This window comes from Oryzias latipes, chromosome 14 (assembly GCF_002234675.1).
Source record: "Oryzias latipes chromosome 14, ASM223467v1".
Lineage (NCBI taxonomy): Eukaryota > Metazoa > Chordata > Actinopteri > Beloniformes > Adrianichthyidae > Oryzias > Oryzias latipes.
Window position 1 is genome coordinate 1943022 of NC_019872.2, and position 22689 is coordinate 1965710.

Consider the following 22689-nt stretch of genomic DNA (forward strand, 5'->3'; position numbering starts at 1 on the left):
TTTGGAGGTAGATAATTGTTGTCCTTAATTTCTATTGTCATTCTGAGAAAAATGGGAGCTAAGATTTGCCAAAACTCTTTATAAAATTCTGCTGGGAAGCCGTCTGGTCCTGGGGCTTTTTTACTAGGCATGTTGGTTAATGCTTTATGTAGCTCTTCTTTAGTAAAAGGGGACTCCAGGGCTGTGATTTGTTCCTCTGTTGGTCTAGGCCAGGGTTCACCAACCTTTTTGAGACCGAGGGCTATTTCATGGGCACTAAGTGGTATGAAGGGCGCCACTACGCCACTAAAAACCTCCTAGCCCCCCCCCCCCCCCCCCCCCCCCCAAAAAAAAAAAAACCCCAACACAATTTGAGGACTTCCTTTTGTGTGCCCTATTTTTATTTGCTCATTTTACACACAAAAACATGCATGAATTTTCTAGACTCGTATTACGGGGGGGGGGTCAAACTCAGTTGCAGAGGGAGCCTGAATTCAAAACAGACTTTAGGTTGCAGCCGAACAAGATAAATATTTATTGAACACACTAAAGCTAAACTTTTAAACCTTTAAAACTTTAACTTAATTTTAACTTTTTAAACATAAATGTAAATAAAAACAGACAGGAATATTAATCCTCACATTAATGGATTACTCAACCACCTCAACCTATTCTCAAAATCTTTACATTACATGAATCATAAGAATGTCCAGAAATTGTGTAATTTATTTGATCTATTTAAACTTTTGTAATAGACCCTTACTTTTATTGATTATTTTTTAAGTTATATTTGTTTACATATTTGGGTTTTCTTTGTCTACCTTTATCTCAGAATTGATATTGTTGTCATTGACAGACATGCCGTGGTTGTTTGTTGAATATTTGCTTCAATAAAAAAAAAAATAAAAAAATTTGGGGGTGCATTCCCTGCGGGCGCCACAAGGGGTGCTCGCGGGCGCACTGGCGCCCGCGGGCACAGGGTTGGTGACCCCTGGTCTAGGCAAATCTATGCTATTGAGAAAACTGTTGATGTCATTGTCAGAGGGATTAATTTGGGATGAGTAGAGAGATTGGTAAAAGTTTTTAAAAACTGAATTTATTGCAGCTGGATCATGTGTTGCATTTCCTGTTAGGTCTATGACTGATGAAATAGTTGTCTTCTCTTTGTTTATTTTGAGTTGATTTGCCAAATATTTCCCAGATTTATTACTGTGATCAAACCTCTCCAAGCGTAGTCTCTGTAATAAAAACTGTGTTCTTTGATTAGTTATTTCATTTAATTCGATTCTTACTTTCCTTATTTGTTGTAGAGTTTGTTCATCCGGAGAGTTGCTGTAGGTTTCCTCTAACAGTCTGATTTTTTGCTCTAAATCCACTAGTTTAGAGTTTTCTTTTCTTTTTTTGTGGGATGAGAAGGCGATTATTTTTCCTCTCATGACTGCTTTCCCGGCCTCCCATAAAAGGCATATATATCCAATTCTTGATATAAAACCGTGAATTAGGAATAAAACAAACCTTTATTACCAGAGAACTTTGTAACTATCGTATGAGAGCTCAGCTTGATCATTTCTAACATCTTTTCTGTGGCTTTATTTATTCAGATATCTTCATAGTTTACTTTAAAACAGTTTCATGTTTTTATTATTAATTTTGTCCGTAAAGTGTAAGGGGTTTGATTGCCACAGACAAAAAAAATTGTAAGAGAAAAACCGGTTTCGGTGTTTACAAACGTCACAGGTGCATTGTGGGAAGCAGATGATTGGCCCCGGCGCCATTTTGCCGCTTCCATCGTAAAAATCCTGCTTTGCCGCACAAACGCGTCCCTTCTGCCGCTGACTACTCACACCGAACCGTTCACCCTCGGTAAGTAATTCCTGGTTCTTCTTTTTAACCATTCTTCTTTATTGTTTCCCACATTTTATTTCGGAGGTCAAAGTCGGTTAAAAACTGGACGCGGGCTGAAAGAAAAACAGCCCCCTGTGTTACGGAGAAGCAGGACTTGGCGATTACTGCCGAAACATCCGCCCCACCAAGCAAGGCAAACGTTTTAAAAACTATTTTCTCTCGTGAACGGCGCCATGTCGATGAACGATCAGGCGGTTTCGTGTCTTGTGTTTCGGAATTGACCTGTTCTGCATTTTTGGCTTTACGGTTCGGTTTTGGTCCAGTTTGCCGCTTCTATCGGTGAGTTGGTTGTTTTCAGCCTGTGGCCATAATCTTGCGGCATGCAGCGGGGCTCTGGGTGCTGGCCACGCCCACTAGCCCTTAAACTCGGCACCCTATTGGTCGTAAAGTTATGGAGACACGCGGCCAATTGGTTCAGCCATAACAAACGGTCGTCCTAGCCTACTGATTGGCTGGATGGGAAGTTCGCCGTTTCGTGATAGGCTGGTCTGCGGACGCGTTGAGACAGATGAAAATAAACATTGAGCAGGTAAATAAAGCAGCCATCTTTGCTTCATTAAGGTTTCCTACGCGCGCGCTGCGCGTTTGTTGTTGTTTTCCTTGGCAAACACGTGATTCAAACCTGTAATGATTCACAGTTTAAAACACGTACTGCTGTCCTAGGAGGGTCAAACACGTTTTCTAAATAAATGTTTTTTTCACCATACGAGAGGAAGATATTAGGTCAGTTATGGTGGGTTTCTTGTCAGGTGATCATTTGGCGCCATGGCTCGTACCAAGCAAACAGCCCGTAAGTCCACTGGAGGAAAAGCCCCCCGAAAGCAGCTGGCCACCAAAGCAGCCCGCAAGAGCGCGCCCTCCACAGGTGGGGTGAAGAAGCCCCATCGCTACAGGTACGGCTGAGTCTGTGATTGACGTGTTTACATTTGGCTTAATATCAGAAGGTTAGAATTGATGACAGGAATCTGCTCAGAGAAAACAGAAAAACCACCGCAGCAGGCGGATGCAACGGTCCAGGGAGAACTACAAATGTTTGACTGAGGACTACAAACACACACTTCCAGCTGCATCATGCAGCACATGTAGGCTAATAATTCTAGATGTGATATTAAAAATCATTGGTTTGGATCTACTCTAGCTGTCAAGTTCATCCATTGAACAGGAGGGACTTAAAACATGGATTTACAGCCTGACAGTAAGGTCTTTGGCCTGAACCGTCTCCTCTGTGCTTTAAAAGAGTTATCTTCTGCTAAAGTCCATGAATAGATAAAAGGAGACATTTGACTGACTGAGGGTCCTTTCTTTACAATGTGACTGCTATGGCTCCTCTGGTCTGATTCACCCATAAGAACCCATGATGGCATCAGTGGAACAGAAAAGTATCAGTAATGGATTCTGTGGTCCACTTGGTTTGTGAGAATTTAATCAGAAAGAAAAACTGGGCCTGGGTTGGTATTAGTTAAGATAATGAAGTAAAGGTCTAACATGTGGCCACAGCTTTGAGTGGAGAACAGACGTCATCCTGCAGACGCTGCTGCAGCTGATGATCGTCTCCACTGAGATCCAAACGGTTCAGAACAGCTGACCTCATCTCTACAAACCAAACGCATGTAAGGCAAAGCCCTCACTCGTCTTGTGGTGGCGGTGACAGTCGGACCTGTGGCTGTGAGGCGGCAGCCGCATTGGACGGGGGCTGTCTGACCCCGGAACCTCTGCCTGCTCTACGGCCGACCGCTGAACCAAAGCCGGCTTGTTTCTTCCAGGCCCGGTACCGTAGCCCTCAGAGAGATCCGTCGGTACCAGAAGTCCACTGAGCTGCTGATCCGAAAGCTGCCCTTCCAGCGCCTGGTGAGGGAGATCGCTCAGGACTTCAAGACCGACCTGCGCTTCCAGAGTGCAGCCATTGGAGCGCTGCAGGTGCGTGCACACGTGCATGCACACGTGCATGTTAAGGCCTTGGCAGTGAACCCCAGGCCGCTCTGATGCGTGAACACCTTGTCTCTGCAGGAGGCCAGCGAGGCTTACCTGGTGGGGCTCTTCGAGGACACCAACCTGTGCGCCATCCACGCCAAGAGGGTCACCATCATGCCCAAAGACATCCAGCTGGCCCGCCGCATCCGCGGAGAGAGGGCTTAGAGGCTCCCTTCTGTTGTACTTCAGTCCTGTTTTTCTTGCCCCCCCCCCCCCCCCCACCTGTCCATTTTGTCTGCTCCCCTGCCCCCCTCCCGCCAGCTACTCGATAGACATTAGACATCCTGATTATGAACAGATATTCTTGTCTCCTAGAGGTTTTTGGCTTTGTCTCTCATCTTCAGATGTACCTTTAGGGTTCGGACGGACGCTGTTTTGGAGATCAGACGCACATGTCGGCGCACATTCAAACATCTGTCCCTGAGTCGGACGGGGGCTCTGAAGCCAGCCAGTGGGCGCTCCTCTTTCTTCAGGTGTCAGATGATGCGTTTGCAGGCAGCTGAGGGTCCAGGCCGACGGGCTAGTCTGCTTAAGGGGAGCTGCAACTTCCACAGCAGGGTGCTATTGAAACTAGCCCTGAGGCCAGCGGCCCGTCTGCCCCCCGTCCCACACAGTCGGCCCCTGCGCCCTGACCCCCACCCATCCTCTGTGAGAGGGGGGGGGCTGCTGTGTGTGACCATGTGCAGCTGGATCTTCCAAATCAGTGGTTTTCATGAAAAAATGTCCTGGTGGCTTAAAATAATGAAATAATGTGGTGCACATGGTCTTTATCTTTTTGTATTGGAGAATCTTATCCGCCCCCCTCCCAAATGAGTAGAATAGGAGGATAAAGGTAATTTGTGTTTTTCCTGCACATCCCAGAGCTGAATCAGAAACACCTGGGAAGCGGTGTGTCTAGCAGCAGCCACAGGGGGGCGCTATTCCAGTGCTGCTCTGACTGAACATCAGTCTGCTTCTCTTCCGTCTACGTCACAGAGACATTAGTTAGCCAACGTTTCACTTTGCATGTTTAGCATCTGTCCTCTGCAGTATCTGTAGATGTGATCCTATAATCTGTCCTCTTCTCCTAAACTGATACAGAATCTAACTTCATATTTGTTTTCTTTTATATTTTTCTTAAGATTTTGAGACATGTAAGAAAGCTGATCTTTGTATTTTCCAAATTTCTCATATTCTGGTGGTAATAAATAGATGTTAAAAAAAATCAGAAGCCGCTTTGTGTTCTTTTGCAACGATGAAAAAACATAAATATTTAGAAATGCAGAAAACTCTAAATGTTTAAATAATATCCAATAACTAAAAAACGTTTTTCAGGAGCAGATTTTCACCTTCAAATGTGGTTTTTGTTTACTGATGAACACGTTTTTAGCAACTTTCAGCTTTTCCAAGTATCTGCTGCAACTTAAGACACCCCAGTTTACCCAGCATGCCCTTATATCATTGTTGTGTAACATTTTGGTGAATATATTCTCATACATGTTTTAACTCAACCACATGCAGAAATGTGGAAAACCATCAAGTTTTAGCATGAAGCTCCCATGTCTGTCTGTGGTTTCTAAATGCTGTCATTTTACCCTCATGGTTGTCTTTGAAGAACTCGCAGTGTTCTGAAGTTCTGAAAGCTTTCCTGAGACAACCCCAGACCAGACTGGCAAACTCTGGCACAAAGGACCCCCATGGGGGCAGAATCAGAGTAGAGAGGTTTAAATTAAATACACAAGATGAATGTAAAAACATAAAACTAAAAAAGTGCATGAAATTAAATCATAAATATGTATTAAAACTAATAGAAAATAGTAGTAGACAAGCAGATAAGATCAATTAAAAGCTAAATTATAAAGGTGGGTCTTGAGCCTCTTCTTCAAAACCTCTACGTTCTCCAGCAGACTGTTCCACAGACGAGGACTGTGATGGCAGAACGAAGCCTCACCATAAGTTTACGTTCTCACCTTAGGAACAACTAAAAGTCCAGTCCTGGACAACCTCAGGGTCCACAAGGGCTCATAGTTTGAAAGAACGTCTTTAAATAGGAAGGCCCAAGACCGTTAAAACATTTATAAACCGTTAAAAGAATCTTAACATCAATCCTGAAATAAACACGGGAACCAATGCAGCCATTTTACATTGTCTTATACATAGTCTGTCTAAGGGAACTGGACTGAGTGACCCCCCCGGTGCTCCAAACAGAAAGTAGCCACTGGCTCCAAGAAACCAAAATCCTACAGACGTCTATAGAGAAATAGCTGTTATTCAGTCATTCTATAACGGTAAAACCAGTCTGGATGTCAGTCCTTTTACCCAGCATCGTCTTGTTAATCCTGATTTGGTTTTTTCATGATATCTTTACTGTATTGAATGTTATTCAAGTTATAAACTGGCCTATGAAGTCAGAGATCTGCCATAAAGAAACGTATTCATAAAGACTACGATAAGAATACATTTAATTCTGTGTTTAATACGTTTGTTTTGAATACGACTTTCTCTTGTCTTGAATACAAAATTCCCTTGTTAACCTACTGTCAAAATGTGACATGGGGTCACAGGCGTGTACCTGTACAGTGAGGCAAAAACCTATTCAAACAACCTTGTGATGTTCTCCCATTTAAAAATCATGGAGGGGGCTTAGCTGCATGTCCACTGTGACAGACATGGTCTAAAATAACCCTTGTTCTATCCTAGGCACTATTGCATTGGGAGTTGGGTCATCTAGACCCACTAGACAGTGCTCTGAACCTTTTTTTCTTCAATGATTTGTGATCTTCACTGGTGTCCATGGATTACATGAAATCTTTCCACCTTTATCCACCTTTGTCATGGTAGGGAGAACACGCCAATGGAAGGGAGGGGTCATCTAAGATAGCACAATGGTTACTCTGGAAATCCCATTGCATGATCTTTTTAGATCATTCATTTGTGTTCTACTGGTGCAAATGAGTATTTGGACACCTGAGAAAATCAATATTAGTATTTGGTACAGTAACCGTTGTTTGCGGTTCCACAGGTTGGATGTTTCCTGTAGTTTGTCACCAGGTTTGCACACTGCAGGAGGGGATTTCCTCATCTGATGCTTCATTCCTACTGTTCCTGTTGGCTATGGAGGCCGTTTGGTCCATTTGTTCCTCTCTGAGCACAGAGCATATTCAGACTGAGGACTCGAACCGAAGCTCAGTCCAACTGAAAACGAACCGAGACCACCTGCAACGACGGCTCAGAGAGCGTTTTCTGGTCCTGGAGCAGGGGTTTGGGCGGATTCAGACGGAAAATTTGTTCTGGATTATCGGGGAAAACAAACTCTGGTTCACTTCAAGCAAACGTGTCCCGTCTGAATCCACCCTGACAGTCATGTTTAGCCTCTTCCATTTTCTGGAATTGGCTCCAACAGTGAATCCTTTTTCACCAAGCTGCTTGGCAAATGCCCCGTAGCCCTTTCCAGCCTTGTGGGGGTCTACAGTGTTGTCCCTGGTGTCTTTGGACAGCTCTTTGGTCTCGACCACGTCAGTAGTTGAAGTCTTAGATTGTACTGAAACTGGTGATCCAAATAAAATGTTTGAATAAGAATTGTAAAGTGCAGCACGTCCATCTTGTTGTTGCTGGCCAATGGCTGAAGAGATCTTTAGTCACATGGTTTTGTTTACGCGCTTGATGCCAGTCTGAATACACAGCAAACACAAGGTCTGGGACTCAATCTGGAACTAATTGAGTGGACTGGTTCAGGAACAAGGACTTTCCCAGTCTGAATACCCCCTTCCATCCTATCGGACCCTCTCTTCATCTCCAGAACATTCTGATCAAACTCTTCCTTCAGGTTCTCTCCCCCGTTCCTCTTTCCATCCACACCATGATCAAACAGCTTCAATTCTTCTACATCCTTCACTCCCGTCTTTCCTCTGTCTTCAAATATGTCTTCCTCCGCTCCCTCTTCCACCAACAGCAGCCCAGTTTTCACTGGGTCAACAGTGCTGGGGGGGGGGTCATTGTTAACCTGGGCCACAACTGATCATACAGGTAAGTTATGTTTGTGATTTGCATGATTGATGTTACTGTGGTTTGATGTCAGATTGCCTTCCTGATACAACCCTCAGCATTCATTCCCACTCAGCAGCCCTGCATTCAGCTTCTATCTGCTAAAGATCTATCAGGTGTTTGATCAGTGTGTCACTCGTCAAGTGAGTGAGGGGCTTTCATGAGCATCAGTAGCACTATAGCTCCTCAGTCGCCATGAGCATCAGAATGAGACAATAGGGTCTCGTTAACTTTGACTAAAGGCAAGAAAGTTTGAAATAACAAAACTGTCACTACTGTGTCAGAAATCCTTTGGGTGGTTCAGTTTACACCATGACATGCAGTTAGGTGGAACAGGAACAGGAGAACAACTAGAACAGTGAGGGAGTCTTTAGTTTGAGGCACCAAGATGCTAGGTGATTTTCCACCACAAGATGGCAGTGTTGTCCTTCATGTTGCTCAATTTGCTAAGAAAAACTGATCACTTGAGTTTACAGTTCCATCAACTTCATTTTCTAAGCCATTTGCAATTTAATGGATTAAGTTTAAATGACATCAAATTGTTTTTTATTTATGTTAGATTAATCCTTGTGCTATCTTAGGCACTTTAATGTTGGGAGTTGGGTCATCTAGACCAGTGTTTTTCAACCTTTTCTGAGCCACGGCACACTTTAACCTTAAAAAAAATCCCGCGGCACACCAGCATCCAAAAATTAAAAAAAAAGTAGAAACTCATAGTCTGTATTGATCTACAGCCCCTCCACAATCTCACATGCATTTTTGAGATAATTGTTGCAGAAAAAGCTGGAAACTGCAGCTGTTTTTTTTTCTAAAAGATGCAATAAAAGTTAAGTTAGAAGATTTAAAAACAGTTTGATGTGTGTTCGTTGGTTTCAAGACGTTTAACAGCAGATCTCCTTGTGCGCTGTCACTCTCACAACCCAATGCATCATGGGAGATGTAGTGCATAAAACGGCCGGAGATCGGTTTTCCGAGCTTCATTATTTTGTTCACTTGTTCCATCCACGGTCTGACACCGGCTTCTGTGGAAAGCTACACCGCTAAAGACGAGCTTTAGCTGGTATTTTTGTTAGAACTGAGCGACTTTACGAGCAGAATCGGGACAAGGAAGTGAAGACTTTAACCACTTCTGATTGGTCAGACTGATGACATGTGATTAAGCCTTCAAGAATGATTGGTGGAGACAGTTAAAGGGGCGGGACTTTTCCAAAATACATCCGAAGCTGCAGCTAAATCGCGGTACTGTCATTCTTATCAAAATGTCTTTAATAAAATAAAATAAACGCAAAGAAAAAGTATTTTATGATCTTTCATATTCCTAACTCCTCAGTGTTTTATCAGGGCCTGTTTGGATGAACAGAGAGCTGAAATCCTGGAGATGGAAAATGTTTTAAGATCAGTGAATGAGGGCAATTTCCCACGGCACACTAGTGTCCCGCGGCACACTGGTTGAAAAACACTGATCTAGACCCACTAGACAGTTCTCTGAACCTTTTTTCTTCAATGATTTTTGATCTTCACTGGTGTCCATGGATTACTTGAAATCTTTCCACCTTTATCCACCTTTGTCATGGTAGGGAGAACACCTCAATGGAAGGAGGGGGGGTAATCAAAGATAGCACAATGGTTAAATGTATATTCAAGCTCCTGAGTTTGAGTGACAGTTTGACATTGGGAGAAGTCTTTCACAGATGCATTCATTTATGTTTACTTGTTTATGTTTACTTGTTAAATTGTTTCAATTTAGTTTAATTGTGTCTGTTGTCCACTTCACCTTAATCCTGTTTCTTAAATGTTGTTATTACTTCTACTTAAGTTTAACATCTAAAATAATCCAGACGTTATGAGAAAAGTGTTTCAGTTAGAAAGATGACTTGGACCAAACTCTGGGCTGTTTGGCTGTTACAGTTTTTCTCCATTGGTTTGGCTCATTTCTTCAAACAGAAATTACATTCTGAAAACTCTAAGATCATTTGGAAAAACAGTCTTACTGTTCACTCATGCTTCAAAACTAAATTCCTTTCCCATGTAAACAGTCCGTGCCACCAAAATGGCAAAGATCTTTCTCATTGCTTTGGCTCATTTCTCGATCAGACCGGACGTTCTCAACACTCTTGGTGCTTTTGTCAAAATAATGTGGATGGTTCAGCACAAAACCGTGGTTCACCTGCAAAAGCTCATATCTCTCCCAAAACAATTCACTCATGTGTCAAAACTAAGTTTCATTCTCATTTAAACAGTCAGTGCCTCCAAAATACTTTTTCCCTTTGGCATTGTGTAAGCACTGCAAGTCAAAATGAGTAGATGTTTGGTCACTATAGCAGAGGACCATTGAAATATCCCTCATGTCCACCTTTCAGTCTAAGCTCAGTCCTTTATTGACAATGGCTTTGTATAGCTAACAGATTACAGTTTTATAAAACTGAAGAAAAGAAAACAATTTTAGGGTAAGAGTAGCCTCTTAGGTATAACAGCACACGTTGCACTCATACTGCCAAGGAAATTGTAACCATTATCCTTCACACACATAAAGTAACTTTCATACATCAGAGTAAAAAGAAAATATATACAGCATAAAATCCTTTAGAATATAAACACAAGCAAAAACAATGAAAATGATATGCAGCCTACAGTGCTGTATATGATGCTTGAGTTTCACAACTAACAGTTCTTCACTGGTCGCTGTCCTCACCCTCCCTCTCCTGGCCATCGTCCTCACGCTGCTGTCTGGCCACAGATTCTCGTCCACAACACAGCGTATATTCTCCATTGTGGTGCAAGGAGGTAAATTATGGCGTGCATGTGGCAACCATCCCCTACTGATCTCCTGTAACATCCTCACACGCAGCATCCATTGCATGGAGCAGGGACTTCTGATCTTGAGCCCGATGCTCAGAGACTCTCCACCTCCAAGTGGATAAAAACTCCTCAATAGGATTGAGGAAAGGAGAGTAAGGTGGTGGGAACACTATGACCATCCTTGGATGAGTAGTGAACCAGGCCCTGATGAGTGGGCCACGGTGGAAATTCACATTGTCCCATACAATAACATATAGATGTAGGTGAGGCCCTACAAGATCTCTCAGTTTCAGGGATCAAATCAAAATGAAGGCGGCCCAAGAAGATGAGGATCTTCTGTGTATTGTAGGGGCCAAGACTGGGGATGTGAGTGGCCACACCATTCTTAGATATGGCATCAAACATAGTTAGATTGCCCCCTCGCTGGCCTGGGACATCCTCCTTCGTTAGTCAAGTTCTAGTTTCACTTGACTGTCAATTGCTGTAATAAATGTATCAAATGTTCCAAGGGATTCATACATCGTATTCATGGTATTATGTTCTTGACTGATTTTGACAATTGAACAGACTATTGTGCATGTGATGACTTACACAATGAAATGATGCTGACTCTTTTTGGAGTGAACAACCATTAGACTGAATCAACAATCAGTTTAGATCAACAAGATCTATTCACTTGGAATCTGTGCTAAATATAGGTTACCTGTACGTAATTATTTGCAAAGATGGACAGAGACATTGAGACATGTACTAAGACATTTGCAATTTGATGAAATTAATGAGAAATTCCATTCTGTTGTGAACAATTGCCAAGGTGTTTGGAGGTTTGTCCATGTTGTTTTGAGACTGTAATTTCTGTTTCAAGAAATGAGCCAAACCAATGGAGAAAAACTGTAATAAACACAAACCTTGAAGGAGAACTGAACTGTTGACCTCTGATTTCATCAAGAAGATTGAAAAACTGTTTGTTGTGTGTTTGTTGTGGTTTAAGACATTAACAGGAAAGACTCATATTCACTTTAACCCAATGCATCATGGGAGATGTAGTGCGAAAACTGCCGCAGATGGCAGACAGACTTGTATGGTGTTCAGGGCCTAAAGCATTGTGCATCAAAACCCAAAATCTGCTAATCAAAATGCATAAATTGAGAACCAAAACCCACAATTTGCAAACAAAACACATAACATTCTGAAATTTTGAGTCGTCCTTTTATTTTTGCGGTTTTGATTCTAAAACCTGTCAACAGGTAAAATCAGCGACACATCAGTCAAGGGGAGTGGAGGCGGGACATCTCCGACATCCAGAAGCTCATTGGTTACCGAATAACTCAGAGTCTTACGTCAACATACCAGTTTAGAAGGTGAGTTTTTCAAATCTTTTACTATATTAAACGACCAAACGTGTACTATATGTAACCGGCGGACGCCAGCACAGTCAGATGACCATTTTTGTTGGAACTGAGCGACTTTACGAGCTAAATCTGAACAAGGAAGTGAAGACTTTAACCACTTCTGATTGGTCAGACTGATGACATGTGACTGAGCCTCCAAGAATGATTGGTGGAGACAGTTAAAGGGGCGGGACTTTTCCTAAAACAGCTGAAGCTGCGGCTAAATCGCGGTACCGTCATTTTTATCAAAATGTCTTTAATGGAATCAAATAAACACAAAGTAAAAAGTATTTTATGATCTTTCATATTCCTAACTACTCAGTGTTTTATCAGGGCCTGTTTGGATGAACACAGAGCTGATTTCCTGGAGATGGGAAATGTTTTTAGATCAGTTAATGAGGGTAATTTCCCACAGCACACTAATGTGCCGCAGCACACTGGTTGAAAAACACTGATCTAGAAGCAGTGATCAATGACTGACACCAAATGTGTGGTGTGACAGTGGACAAACAGGAAGTCCAGCTGTTTCACAAAACCAAACAAAAGAACTAAATCCAAGATGCTGCTGTTGTGACTGCAGCATGGTAAGTGTAGGTGCTACTCGTGGTCCGGAGCTTCAGGCCGTCCGTACCCCTTGTTCTATCCTAGGCACTTTACCATTGGGAGTTGGGTCATTTAGACCCACTAGACAGTGCTCTGAACCTTTTTTCTTCAATGATTTGTGATCTTCACTGGTGTCCATGGATTACATGAAATCTTTCCACCTTTATCCACCTTTGTCATGGTAGGGAGAACACATCAATGGAAGGGGGGGGTCATCTAAGATAGCACAAGGGTTAGAGCAGGCGCACAGACAGGATCCCTGCTGCTGCTTTCAGGTGTGTTTATTCGGAACTGATTTCATGGGACTGTCAGAAAACACCACTTCATTTTTATTTTCCCTTTTGAGTTTTGTGTGTTTGTTTTTTACGCAGCATTCACCTTCCTCAAGGTCTGCTCAGCGCTCTCCCTCCCCCATCACATCTGCTGCTCTGCGGGATTACACTGTGAATGTTTGTCTCAAACACACAGTACCGACAGCGGATTAGAAATGCTCTGCATCCTGCAGAAGGGTTAACCAATCAGGGCATGCGGACACAGGGATTAACCAATCGCACCACAGAGAGGGAGGGGAGAGGGATTAACAGAGCACTGAATGGGATTAGGTCAGTGCTGAGTGCAAACATGCTTTGAAATGTCTGCTTCAGACATTTGAGTATTGCATGTTAAAGACTGGGGAAGGTTAGCATGTGATGAGAGACAGGAACACAAACTAACATTGTTTTATCATTTCCAGCAAGATATTGGTAGGAGTTTGCAACTTTGTGAAGCAGTTTGGTAAACAAATTTAGATCTGAAGTTCAGGGAACATTTTCAGATAAAAGAATGTTTTTTATTCAAATGAAAAATCCCAAACTGAGTCAAAGACCCAACTAAAGCCTCTGGATCAGGCCGAAACTCCACATAAAATGTTTGACCACGACCATGTCACTGCTCAGTTTACACAGAGCAGTAATCAGGTCATGAGGGGATTACCCTGTGGAGACGAGTGAAGGGGAAGGGGAGAAAGAGGGAACCGCTGAGCGCAGAGAGGACGGAAAGATGCAAAACTCCATGAAGGCAACTGCAGACACAGTTTAGAGAAGTGTAGTCCGTTTTCTGAGGAGCAGAGCAGCAGAGGAGGTGCCGCCAGCAGGGAGGCAGAGGTGGAGGGATGGAGGAGGCAAAGATAGACGAGTAACGGGGAAAACAAGGAGAGAGCCAAGAATGGAAGGAGGTGGAGGTGGGTGAGAGACAGAGGAGGATATGGCAATAATCCCAACTAATTCACTTAGAGCATTGCTGTGGGGAGGCTAAGAGGATTGGGACACTCCCAGAAACAGATCAACCAAAATAACCAAGATGGAGCGCCGAGGAGTGCGCACGCTGCACGACGAGCGTGAAGGGTCCAAGCAGGTTCCTGCAGCGCCCCTTCCATCCCAAACCCACTCAGGACTGAAACTCCCGGGTTCATCTGAGTCAGAGCACAAACATCTGAAGGGCAGATCAGTTTAATATGTCACACTACTAAAACACGAAATCTATTTTCCATCAAACATGTCAGGCTGACAGCACTAAAGTCCAACTAACACAAACACAAATGATCCAAAAGGCTGGACAACATCAGACGACTGCACTAACAGTAGCAGGAAAACAACGATAATGATGAAGAGTTTAGAGTCATTTACACTGGTGGCTGGAACACAACTTCAAACAAAACCAACACGTGCACATGCCACACATGCCACACATCAACACGTGCACATGTGACATGACTCTGTGAACTTCCTGGAGCAAATTGCAGATTTTCCTTCATCATCCGAGGCCTCAGTCGTTTCATTTAACACGGGATGAGGATGAAGGAGGGATCTGAGTCGGACCGCCGCCGCTCTTTCCTGAAGTTCCTCCACAGAAAAGCGTCTCTACAAAGGCTGCTGCACAAAGAGAAAAACTAACTAATTCTCACAAACAAAAAACAGATAATTGGTGACAATTCGTCTTCTGGCAGAACTGCTGCCCCCTGTGCTCACACAGACGAGCCCCCCCACCCACCCACTCTGTCTAGAGGACCTGGAATTTCCAGGAGTTTTGGTCCTTGTGGTCCAGGCAGTCCATAGTCGTGAAGCCCAGTTTCCAGGCCTGCTGGTCCTTGTAGTCCAAGCAGTCAACGGAAGTGAAGCCCAGGGAGGAGGCAGTGCTGTAGCCCTGTGAAGACAGTGATGCTGGGGACTGGCTCAGGGAGCCCCCCATGGAGGGCACAGTGATGGGGCTGAGAGCACCCCCAGTGCCTGAGAGCTGTGAATGCATGGGCGACAGGTAGGCGCTGCAGTCCAGGCCGGTGAAGTAGGAGGTGGTGCTGGCGTAGCCCTGCGTGTACGCCGGCTGGCCGTAGCTCATGGGGTAGGGCGAGGGCCGCTGCATGCAGGGCGCCGAGGAGGAGGCCAGGGGGTCGGGCAGGGGGGAGATGGCCGGGCTCCAGATGGACACAGCGGTGTTCCCGGTGCTGGAGCTTGCGGCCAGGCTGGGCCCTGACTGGGCGGAGGAGGGGCTGTAGGAGCCGGATGGGTTGGGGACAGGATCGGGTGCACTGGCCTCCTGCACTGGGGAGGCCTTCTTCTTTGGGGGGCGGGGCTTGGACTGGCCACTGCTTTGTTGCTGCTGCTGACGGCATTTGGCACGGCGGTTCTTGAACCACACCTGAGAAAGCACAAAGAAGAACAGGCCATGTCAGACAATCTAGCAGTGAGGCCGTACATGTGCAGCGTCCAGCACCTCCTCCAGGTGTGATCTGACCGGACATGATGGGGTCCAGCATGAACTGCTGCAATACCTGCACACGGGACTCTGGCAAGTTGATCTTGAGGGCCACCTCCTCCCTCATGAAGATGTCCGGGTAGCGGGTCTTGGAGAACAGAGCTTCCAGGATGTCCAGCTGTGTCCGAGTGAAGGTGGTGCGCTCTCTGCGCTGCTTCCTGGGAGTGGCTGCAGATCAAGCACACACACAAAAACAGCATGAACTATGTAGTCACATCTGATTGACTGAAAATCCAAAGTTTGGGGGAAACTCTGGAAACTTTTTATCTGTAGCGGTTTGAGAAAAATGATTCAAAACCATTAAACACTGATAAGAGTGTCCGTAAATACATCAACAGATGTACATGTCGCCGCTTTTTCCCGATGGAGTCTATATGCACTCACTGTCGGCAGGGCTGTGTGTGTTTGTCACCCTGGACAGTTCCCCGGAGTCCACGGAAGAGCGCGCGACTAAATATGCACCAAAAACAACAATTCCTGACAGAAGAATCGAGTTCTTTAGAGGTGAAAACTCGTTTTGTTTTCCTTGTTGTAATTGTGTTGCGCTGGTTTGTGTCTTATTCATGAAGAAAAAAGGCAAACATTTTAAAGCCTTTTTCAGGGATGTCGGTGTTTCCGTGCAAACATTCTGGTGAGCGCAGACAGACGCCGTTTGTGTTCAGGACCTGATCAGATTTATGCGTGACGCTAAACAGGTGGAAATAGTTACAAATAAAACAAAACTTCACTGAAAAACCATAGAAAAGGGTTTGTAAAAGATCAAAAAGTTATTCGCCTCAAAATTTACAATTTTCAATAAAAGTGTAAGATTGCGCATATTTATTTTTTAGGATTTATTTTCCAACTTTGTAATCAAACACAGTATCTCTAACAACAACAAACATCATTTATTTGAGCTCCTTTTCTTATCTTACTTCGTCTTTACGCACCAGTCGGCGCGTTTTACGCATCTCGCTGCGGAGCAGGCGCTTCAATTACAGGGATGGGATGAAGCAAACGCGAAGACAAACAGCATTTTTGGTCAAATAAAATAAATGAACTCAACAAGAACACATTCAAACTTACGTGGATAAGCGACGGTGGTGTGAAGCACATCCATTCCTGGCGCAGGCAAACTTAACCCGTTCATGGTGTAATGGGGTTGCTTTATGTAGGACATCATCCTTGCAGCAGCTTTTAAGAGCTTCCCGAAGCTCGGACACGCAGCGCAGCAGCGGCGGGACCCTCGGAGCGCAACGGCGGCAACAAGTGGACGCGTCCGATTCGAGCGGCGCGCTCCGCGTTCTCAAGACTTTTTTCTTTCAAACTGCTCGGAGTGCTGTCATTGACTGTCAGCTTCGCAGCAGAGCCCCGCCTGGCTCGTTCAGCATTCGGACAGCTCCTTCCACTCTGACCCCGCGCGCACAGAAACGCTCAGGTGCGCTGCTCCCAGATTCCTTTGCGCCTTGGTGCGGAACTCCTCTGAGTTTCTTTACCGGCACTCGCTGCTAATTAGAGGAAGCAAGTGATTGCAGAAAACCCCTCCCACACTCACACCAGCAGACACGCGCACAGCGGCCTCAGTGGGTAAACCACAACAGTCACATAATTCAGCCTCTTTGGAGTCTGCGCAGCTCTAGCAGAGTGCTCAAAATAATTTAGTGTCCTCGTGCGTAACGTCTTTTCTCACAAAACTTCCTTCTGCAATTACTTTAAGGCTAACTTCTGCTCCTTAGTGTGGCATCGACATGAATGCAAAAACATGTGTGATTTATTTCATGGCTGGAAATAATTTCAGGCATCAAGGGGTTAACAACACTAAAATTAATTTTAAAAATTGCATCATGATGAAGAGAGAACAATAGAAAGGAAGAGCTCTTTTGCAGAATGATGCCAGTTTCCTCTCAGTGACCTCTGACCTTTGTCTCTGGCCTCTCCACCACAGTCTGATCATTTGCTGCACAGCTGCTGCAGTTCATTCGCACTTTCACACTTCAATCCCATGTTGGGATCTATCGCTAATTCAGATGCACACACACACACACAGCCAAAGCAACAAAGCTCATTTGATTTATCATAATATGCTTTATCTGAAAAGTAAGTATCTTATCTCCAGATAAAGAGAGGAAAGGCAGAGCGATCCGTTCAGTGTTGCCGTCAGGCAGAGGCTGAAGGTAGGCGGCGGCCGCTGGTGATGGACAGGTGACATCCAGCAAAGGGAAGAAGAGAAAAGAGTGGAAGATGAGAAGCTGAGGGATGGATGACTCAGAGAAAGGACTGCTGAACCTGACAGGAAAACGGACTGATGAGAGAAAACCTGGCTCCTTTGGTTTTTGGGAAGAACTCGTCGTCATGTATGAAAAACAATCTAGTGAGTTTGTACATGTGCATGTTCCCCGCTGTGTTTTTCGTCTGAGTTACATTCAGCTCATCATCTATGCAGGAACCATGTTTGAGCCTCATGAGAGTTCTTCTTTTTGTTTTTGGTTGTGAAAAGCTCAGAAGATTCTGGTTCTGGTGGGATGGGATGTTCACCAAATTTTCACCCCTTTTCTCCTCGTGTGCTTTCCAGAGGCTCACTTCATTCTGGGGGTGCGCTCTACACCAGCTGCAGAAGCAAACGGGCTGCTTTAATCCCGTTCAGATGCCCCTCCCCCTGGAAGCTGGACTCACAGCCCATCAGTGTTCAGCCAGAGAGGGGTTGGGGGGAGCACAGATCTGTCAAGGGTTCGAGCCCCAAAAACTCAAGAACCTGGGATGCACCAAAGCCAGTAGATAGGTGAGGGGGGGGGGGGGGGGGGGCGTGCAATAAGAGGAAAGCAGGTGAAGGGGCAGAGGGTGGGGGAGGCTCCGGTCCTTGTCCCCACTGACACACTGCTGCAATTAATCCAGATTAGAGTGTCTAAAACAGGTCGGCTAAATCTGCAGGCCAGCCAGCAGCACAGAGGCCGCTGTCAGCTCCAATCACTCAGCCTGCGCTCAAGCACGCACACACAGACGCACGCCGGCCTAATCCCCCCTCTGCTAACCAGGTGCCACCAGCAGCTCGCCGCGGCCCAACATTAACCCCTCCTCCCATCAGCATGGTTTGCCCCCCCCCCCCCCCCCCCCCCCCACACCACATCATCCCAGAGCGTCAGCACAGCATCCTCCCTGAGAAGACATGCAGAACGCCAACAGGTGGCTTCATGCAGATTAAAACTTGTGATGAAGATGTGCTTCTCTCATTTTGCTGAGTCATCATAGATCCTATTATGACCTGCAGATTTGACAGCAACGTTCTTTACCAAACAATCTGCCCCCACCAGTGAAGAACGTGGAGAGTTCCGCTGTGTTTCCTACCTTCTGGAGACACAAACAGAAACCAAAGCAACAAAGATGTCCAAGAAAAAGACATAACATCCAAAAATAAACACAGTCAGGTAGAAAATGTCTGCAAGCAAACAGATTCAGTCCAGTAACAACAGCAGCACCATGTGGAGAAGCAGTAGGCCTTCTGAGGCTGAGACTCAGAGCCAGGTTCAAACTGCTGGAAGTCTGGATCCATGGAGGCACAAAGATGGAAAAACTTCTGTTCTTTTTTGACTCACATGAAACATCCATGTAAAGTAACAGGATGTCTTTGTAACAAGCTGAACAGTTCATTTGTTTTTGGTGTAAGGATTTTTGGTTTAAAAAGTCATTTTTTTAATGCTCAACTCTATGGCAATTGGCCACTTTGGTGGGACACAGCCTATGTAGATAGAACTCTATGGCAATGAGCCTCATCCCAAATAAATGGGATTCCTTCGTCAATTGATGTCTGGAATTCTTTCCAGTTGACATTTCCCCGGGTAAAAATCGAGGATCAAAGCACAACCGTGGCACGGCAAGGCAAGTTTATTTGTACAGCACAATTCAGACACAAAGTAATTCAAGGTGCTTCACAAAACAGAAAAATGCATTAAAATCACAATACATCATAGAAATAATCAACCTAAAATTGACTTTAAAAGAAAAGAAAAAAAAATTGAAAATTGATTTAAAAATAAAGGAAGGAAAGGAAAGAAAAGTGCAGATAGGACCTTTCAGTCATATACACGGCTAAACAGAAATGTTTTAAGTCTAGATTTGAACATGAACACAGAAGAGGCCTGTCTTACGCCTTCAGGGAGGCTGTTCCAGATTTTAGCTGCAGAATATTGAAACGCTGATTCCCCTTGTTTAGTTCTGACTCTGGGAATCAACAGGAGGCCGGCTGTGCAGATCTGCTGAGAATGTCTGTCTGAGGAACCTCTCCTACAGTGCTGAAACCTCAACCCAGGAGGAGCTACAACCTTTTGGAGGTGGGGGACTTGGACTGGTCTTCTCCATTGTGGAGGCAGCTGGACGGAGCAGTGGTGGCTTTATGGTTGCTGTCTGGGGAGGAACCCGTCATCTGCACACTCTCAGCGGTGCTGCTGTGGATCTGGCAGCCTGCTACCTTCTGCTTGGTCTTCTCCAACAACTACATGTCCCATTTCACCTGTGCTACAACAGTGACAGGCCTGAGGACTGTCGCTGTTGTTGACCAATCAGCCTCCTACCCTAAATGAGCTTCCTCCAGGGGGGCTGGGCGCTCCCTTAGAAATGGGGTGAGAAGCTCGGTCACCCGGAGAGCTCGGAGTAGAGCCGCTGCTCCTCCACATCCAGAGGAGGCAGTTGAGTCCAGACCAGATGCTCGGGCATCTTTGAGGGAGACGGCACCCTCAAACCTGAGGGCGTGGTTTTCAGGTGTAAACGAGGTTCCTTTAGGATGGCTGAGGTCTCCCTTGAAGGCAGTGTGTGAAACTCAGAAGGAGCTCATGGACCGTGACAGACCCAGGACCCATGTCACCTCTTCACCACCTTGTCTCCCCAGGTCGAGCTGGAGGTGGTTGGAGACACACCGTCCCCACACACACTGAAACAACAGATCCTCACTGGACCAGAGCTGCTCTTCTAGCCTTTTACCATCACTGATTATTTGTTTTATTTAGTTTTACCCATGTTGCCTTCCTCAAGCTTCAACTTGCTGTGACATGTGAAACTACAATATGTGTAAGACTCCAACAGATGTCTCCTGCAGACATGTGTGTAATGACTCAGGAGCTGTGGGTTAGGTGAGCTGTGTCAGAGGAGGATGAGTGATTACAGTGGACAGTAATCCTGCACAAGGATTAAGAGGTTGCATTAGGAGAAGTGTGGGGGGTACACCTCCACCTCTGACCTGTAACAATATGGACCATGAGTGCATGGGGGGGCTTCTCTCTGAGGAGTCAAGAAGAGTGAAGGGCGGTATGATGACTACCTCCACTTATGCTTTTAGTGTGCAAAGACCGAACCTAACCCTAACCCAAACGCTAACCCTAGCTCTAACCTTAACCCAAATCCTAACCCTAAACCTAAACCTGATCATGCCAATAGTTCATTGATGGGGTGAATCCATCCAGGATCTCTCTTCTAAACTTTTCTGGTAAACTCTGAAAAAGGCTCATAACAGCAAAGGTTGATCAGTACTGAATTCTGAATAAATAGTTAGTTAAATTATTATTAGTTAAATTATTAATTATTATTAGTTAAATAGTTAGTTATTTCTGTATTTTGAAAAAATTTGTAATGTTTTTTTTACAGTTTACATGTTTTGCAGACCGCATGTTTTTTACACTTTTACAGCTGTATTGTTTAATATGTATTTCTTTATTTAATAAGAATCTCATTTTTGATAATAATTTTTCATAATAATTTTCTGTGATATTTTTAATTATCTAATATAAATGTAATTTGTGATGTCCTTTATTGATGTTATATTATATAGATTATTTCTGAATGTCGTGTTGCTGCCACAGATAAATGAAATTTCCCCATTGTGGGATTAATAAAGTCATCTATCTATCTATCTATCTATCTATCTATCTATCTATCTATCTATCTATCTATCTATCTATCTATCTATCTATCTATCTATCTAAATCCTAATGTTGTCTTTAAAAAATACACAACTCGCAATAAATTAGGGATTTTGTGAAAAACAGTGTTTGTTTCACCACACAGATTTAGGGGACAGGTAGGTCATTGTTTCTGAGGTGATAAACACACCTCATTTACACACCTCTTACTTGTCTTACTTTTTGGGACAAGAAAAAAAGTTAAATAAAAACCTTTTCAGTGTGTTATCAATGCCAACATTCTGTGAGTCCAAAAAGCTGATTTTACCAGTAAGTCATTCCAAGTTCATCATTCAAACAGCCATGAACACACAATGTGGCTTAACCCTTGTGCTATCTTAGATGACCCCCCCCTTACATTGACGTGTTCTCCCTATCATGACAAAGCTGGATAAAGGTGGAAAGATTTCATGTAATCCATGGACACCAGTGAAGATCACAAATCATTGAAGAAAAAAGGTTCAGAGCACTGTCTAGTGGGTCTAGATGACCCAACTCCCAACGTTAGAGTGCCTAGGATAGCACAAGGGTTACAGGACGACCCACTATGCACAAGATGCGTATTAGATAACTGATCTATATCTACTGTAGATGTCTACTGGACATCTCATCTCAGACAACTCTGTTCTGTTCTGCTCAGGTGGTTTGGCACAGGGGGACCCAGACTTGGGCTACCTTGGGACTTCATAGTTGGGCAGTAGCACAAAGGTTTATGGGCAAAGATCCACACTGGATGAAGCTCTCTGCGCCTCCAGGACTGGCACACGAAAACCCTGATTTCTCATGTGCCAGCCCTACACTTAACCAGCTGAGCCATCCAGCCACCTAGACCAAACAGGAAAAACGCTAACACTATTAAAAAATCACTAAATTATTGTAAGTAGTGTATTTATGACAAACAAACAAGTCTGAAAATGATCTAAGAGAAAGAAAGCCTATAAAACTATAAGATATCTACAAGGTATTAACATGATAAAGTTGTTCAGTTCAAAACTTGATTCTAAAATGTTTACCAAACCAACAGTATGTCATGTTGCTCTGTAAGAACTATCGGAAACAATAGAAGTACAAGTGGATAATTGTAGATTGTGTGGAGGGAGAGAAGATGTCTCAGTATACGGTCAGAGAAGTGTTGTTTTTCTGAAGAGGCAGCTTTCAGAAACCACCCAACAGTAACCTGCCCTGATGCTCCTCAGGAGTGAAGATGCAGCCTGGATAGAGAGTTTTCACTGACCTCTGGTGGACGAGCATCCTAAGCTTTTCTTCTTTTGTTTCAGTAGACATCCACACACAGGTCAGACAAA

At 44.4% G+C, this 22689-nt stretch overlaps 2 protein-coding genes across 2 annotated transcripts; one reads left to right on the forward strand and one right to left on the reverse strand.

Annotated features, from left to right (window-relative positions):
• Positions 1–1716: 1716 nt before the first annotated feature.
• LOC101175183 (histone H3.3) lies at positions 1717–5062 on the forward strand. Its single transcript, XM_023962221.1, has 4 exons — positions 1717–1842; positions 2634–2777; positions 3648–3801; positions 3892–5062. The coding sequence occupies exons 2-4, from the start codon at positions 2650–2652 to the stop codon at positions 4018–4020; spliced, it is 411 nt and encodes a 136-aa protein (XP_023817989.1). The 5' UTR covers positions 1717–1842; positions 2634–2649; the 3' UTR covers positions 4021–5062.
• Positions 5063–14142: 9080 nt separating this feature from the next.
• LOC101164666 (homeobox protein otx5-like) lies at positions 14143–17117 on the reverse strand. The gene is made up of 3 exons (XM_004076024.4): positions 16527–17117; positions 15478–15629; positions 14143–15344 (listed from the first exon to the last, which is right to left on the reverse strand). Exons 1-3 carry the CDS (start codon positions 16621–16623, stop codon positions 14709–14711), a joined length of 885 nt encoding a protein of 294 aa, XP_004076072.1. The 5' UTR covers positions 16624–17117; the 3' UTR covers positions 14143–14708.
• Between the last annotated feature and the right edge of the window lie 5572 nt (positions 17118–22689).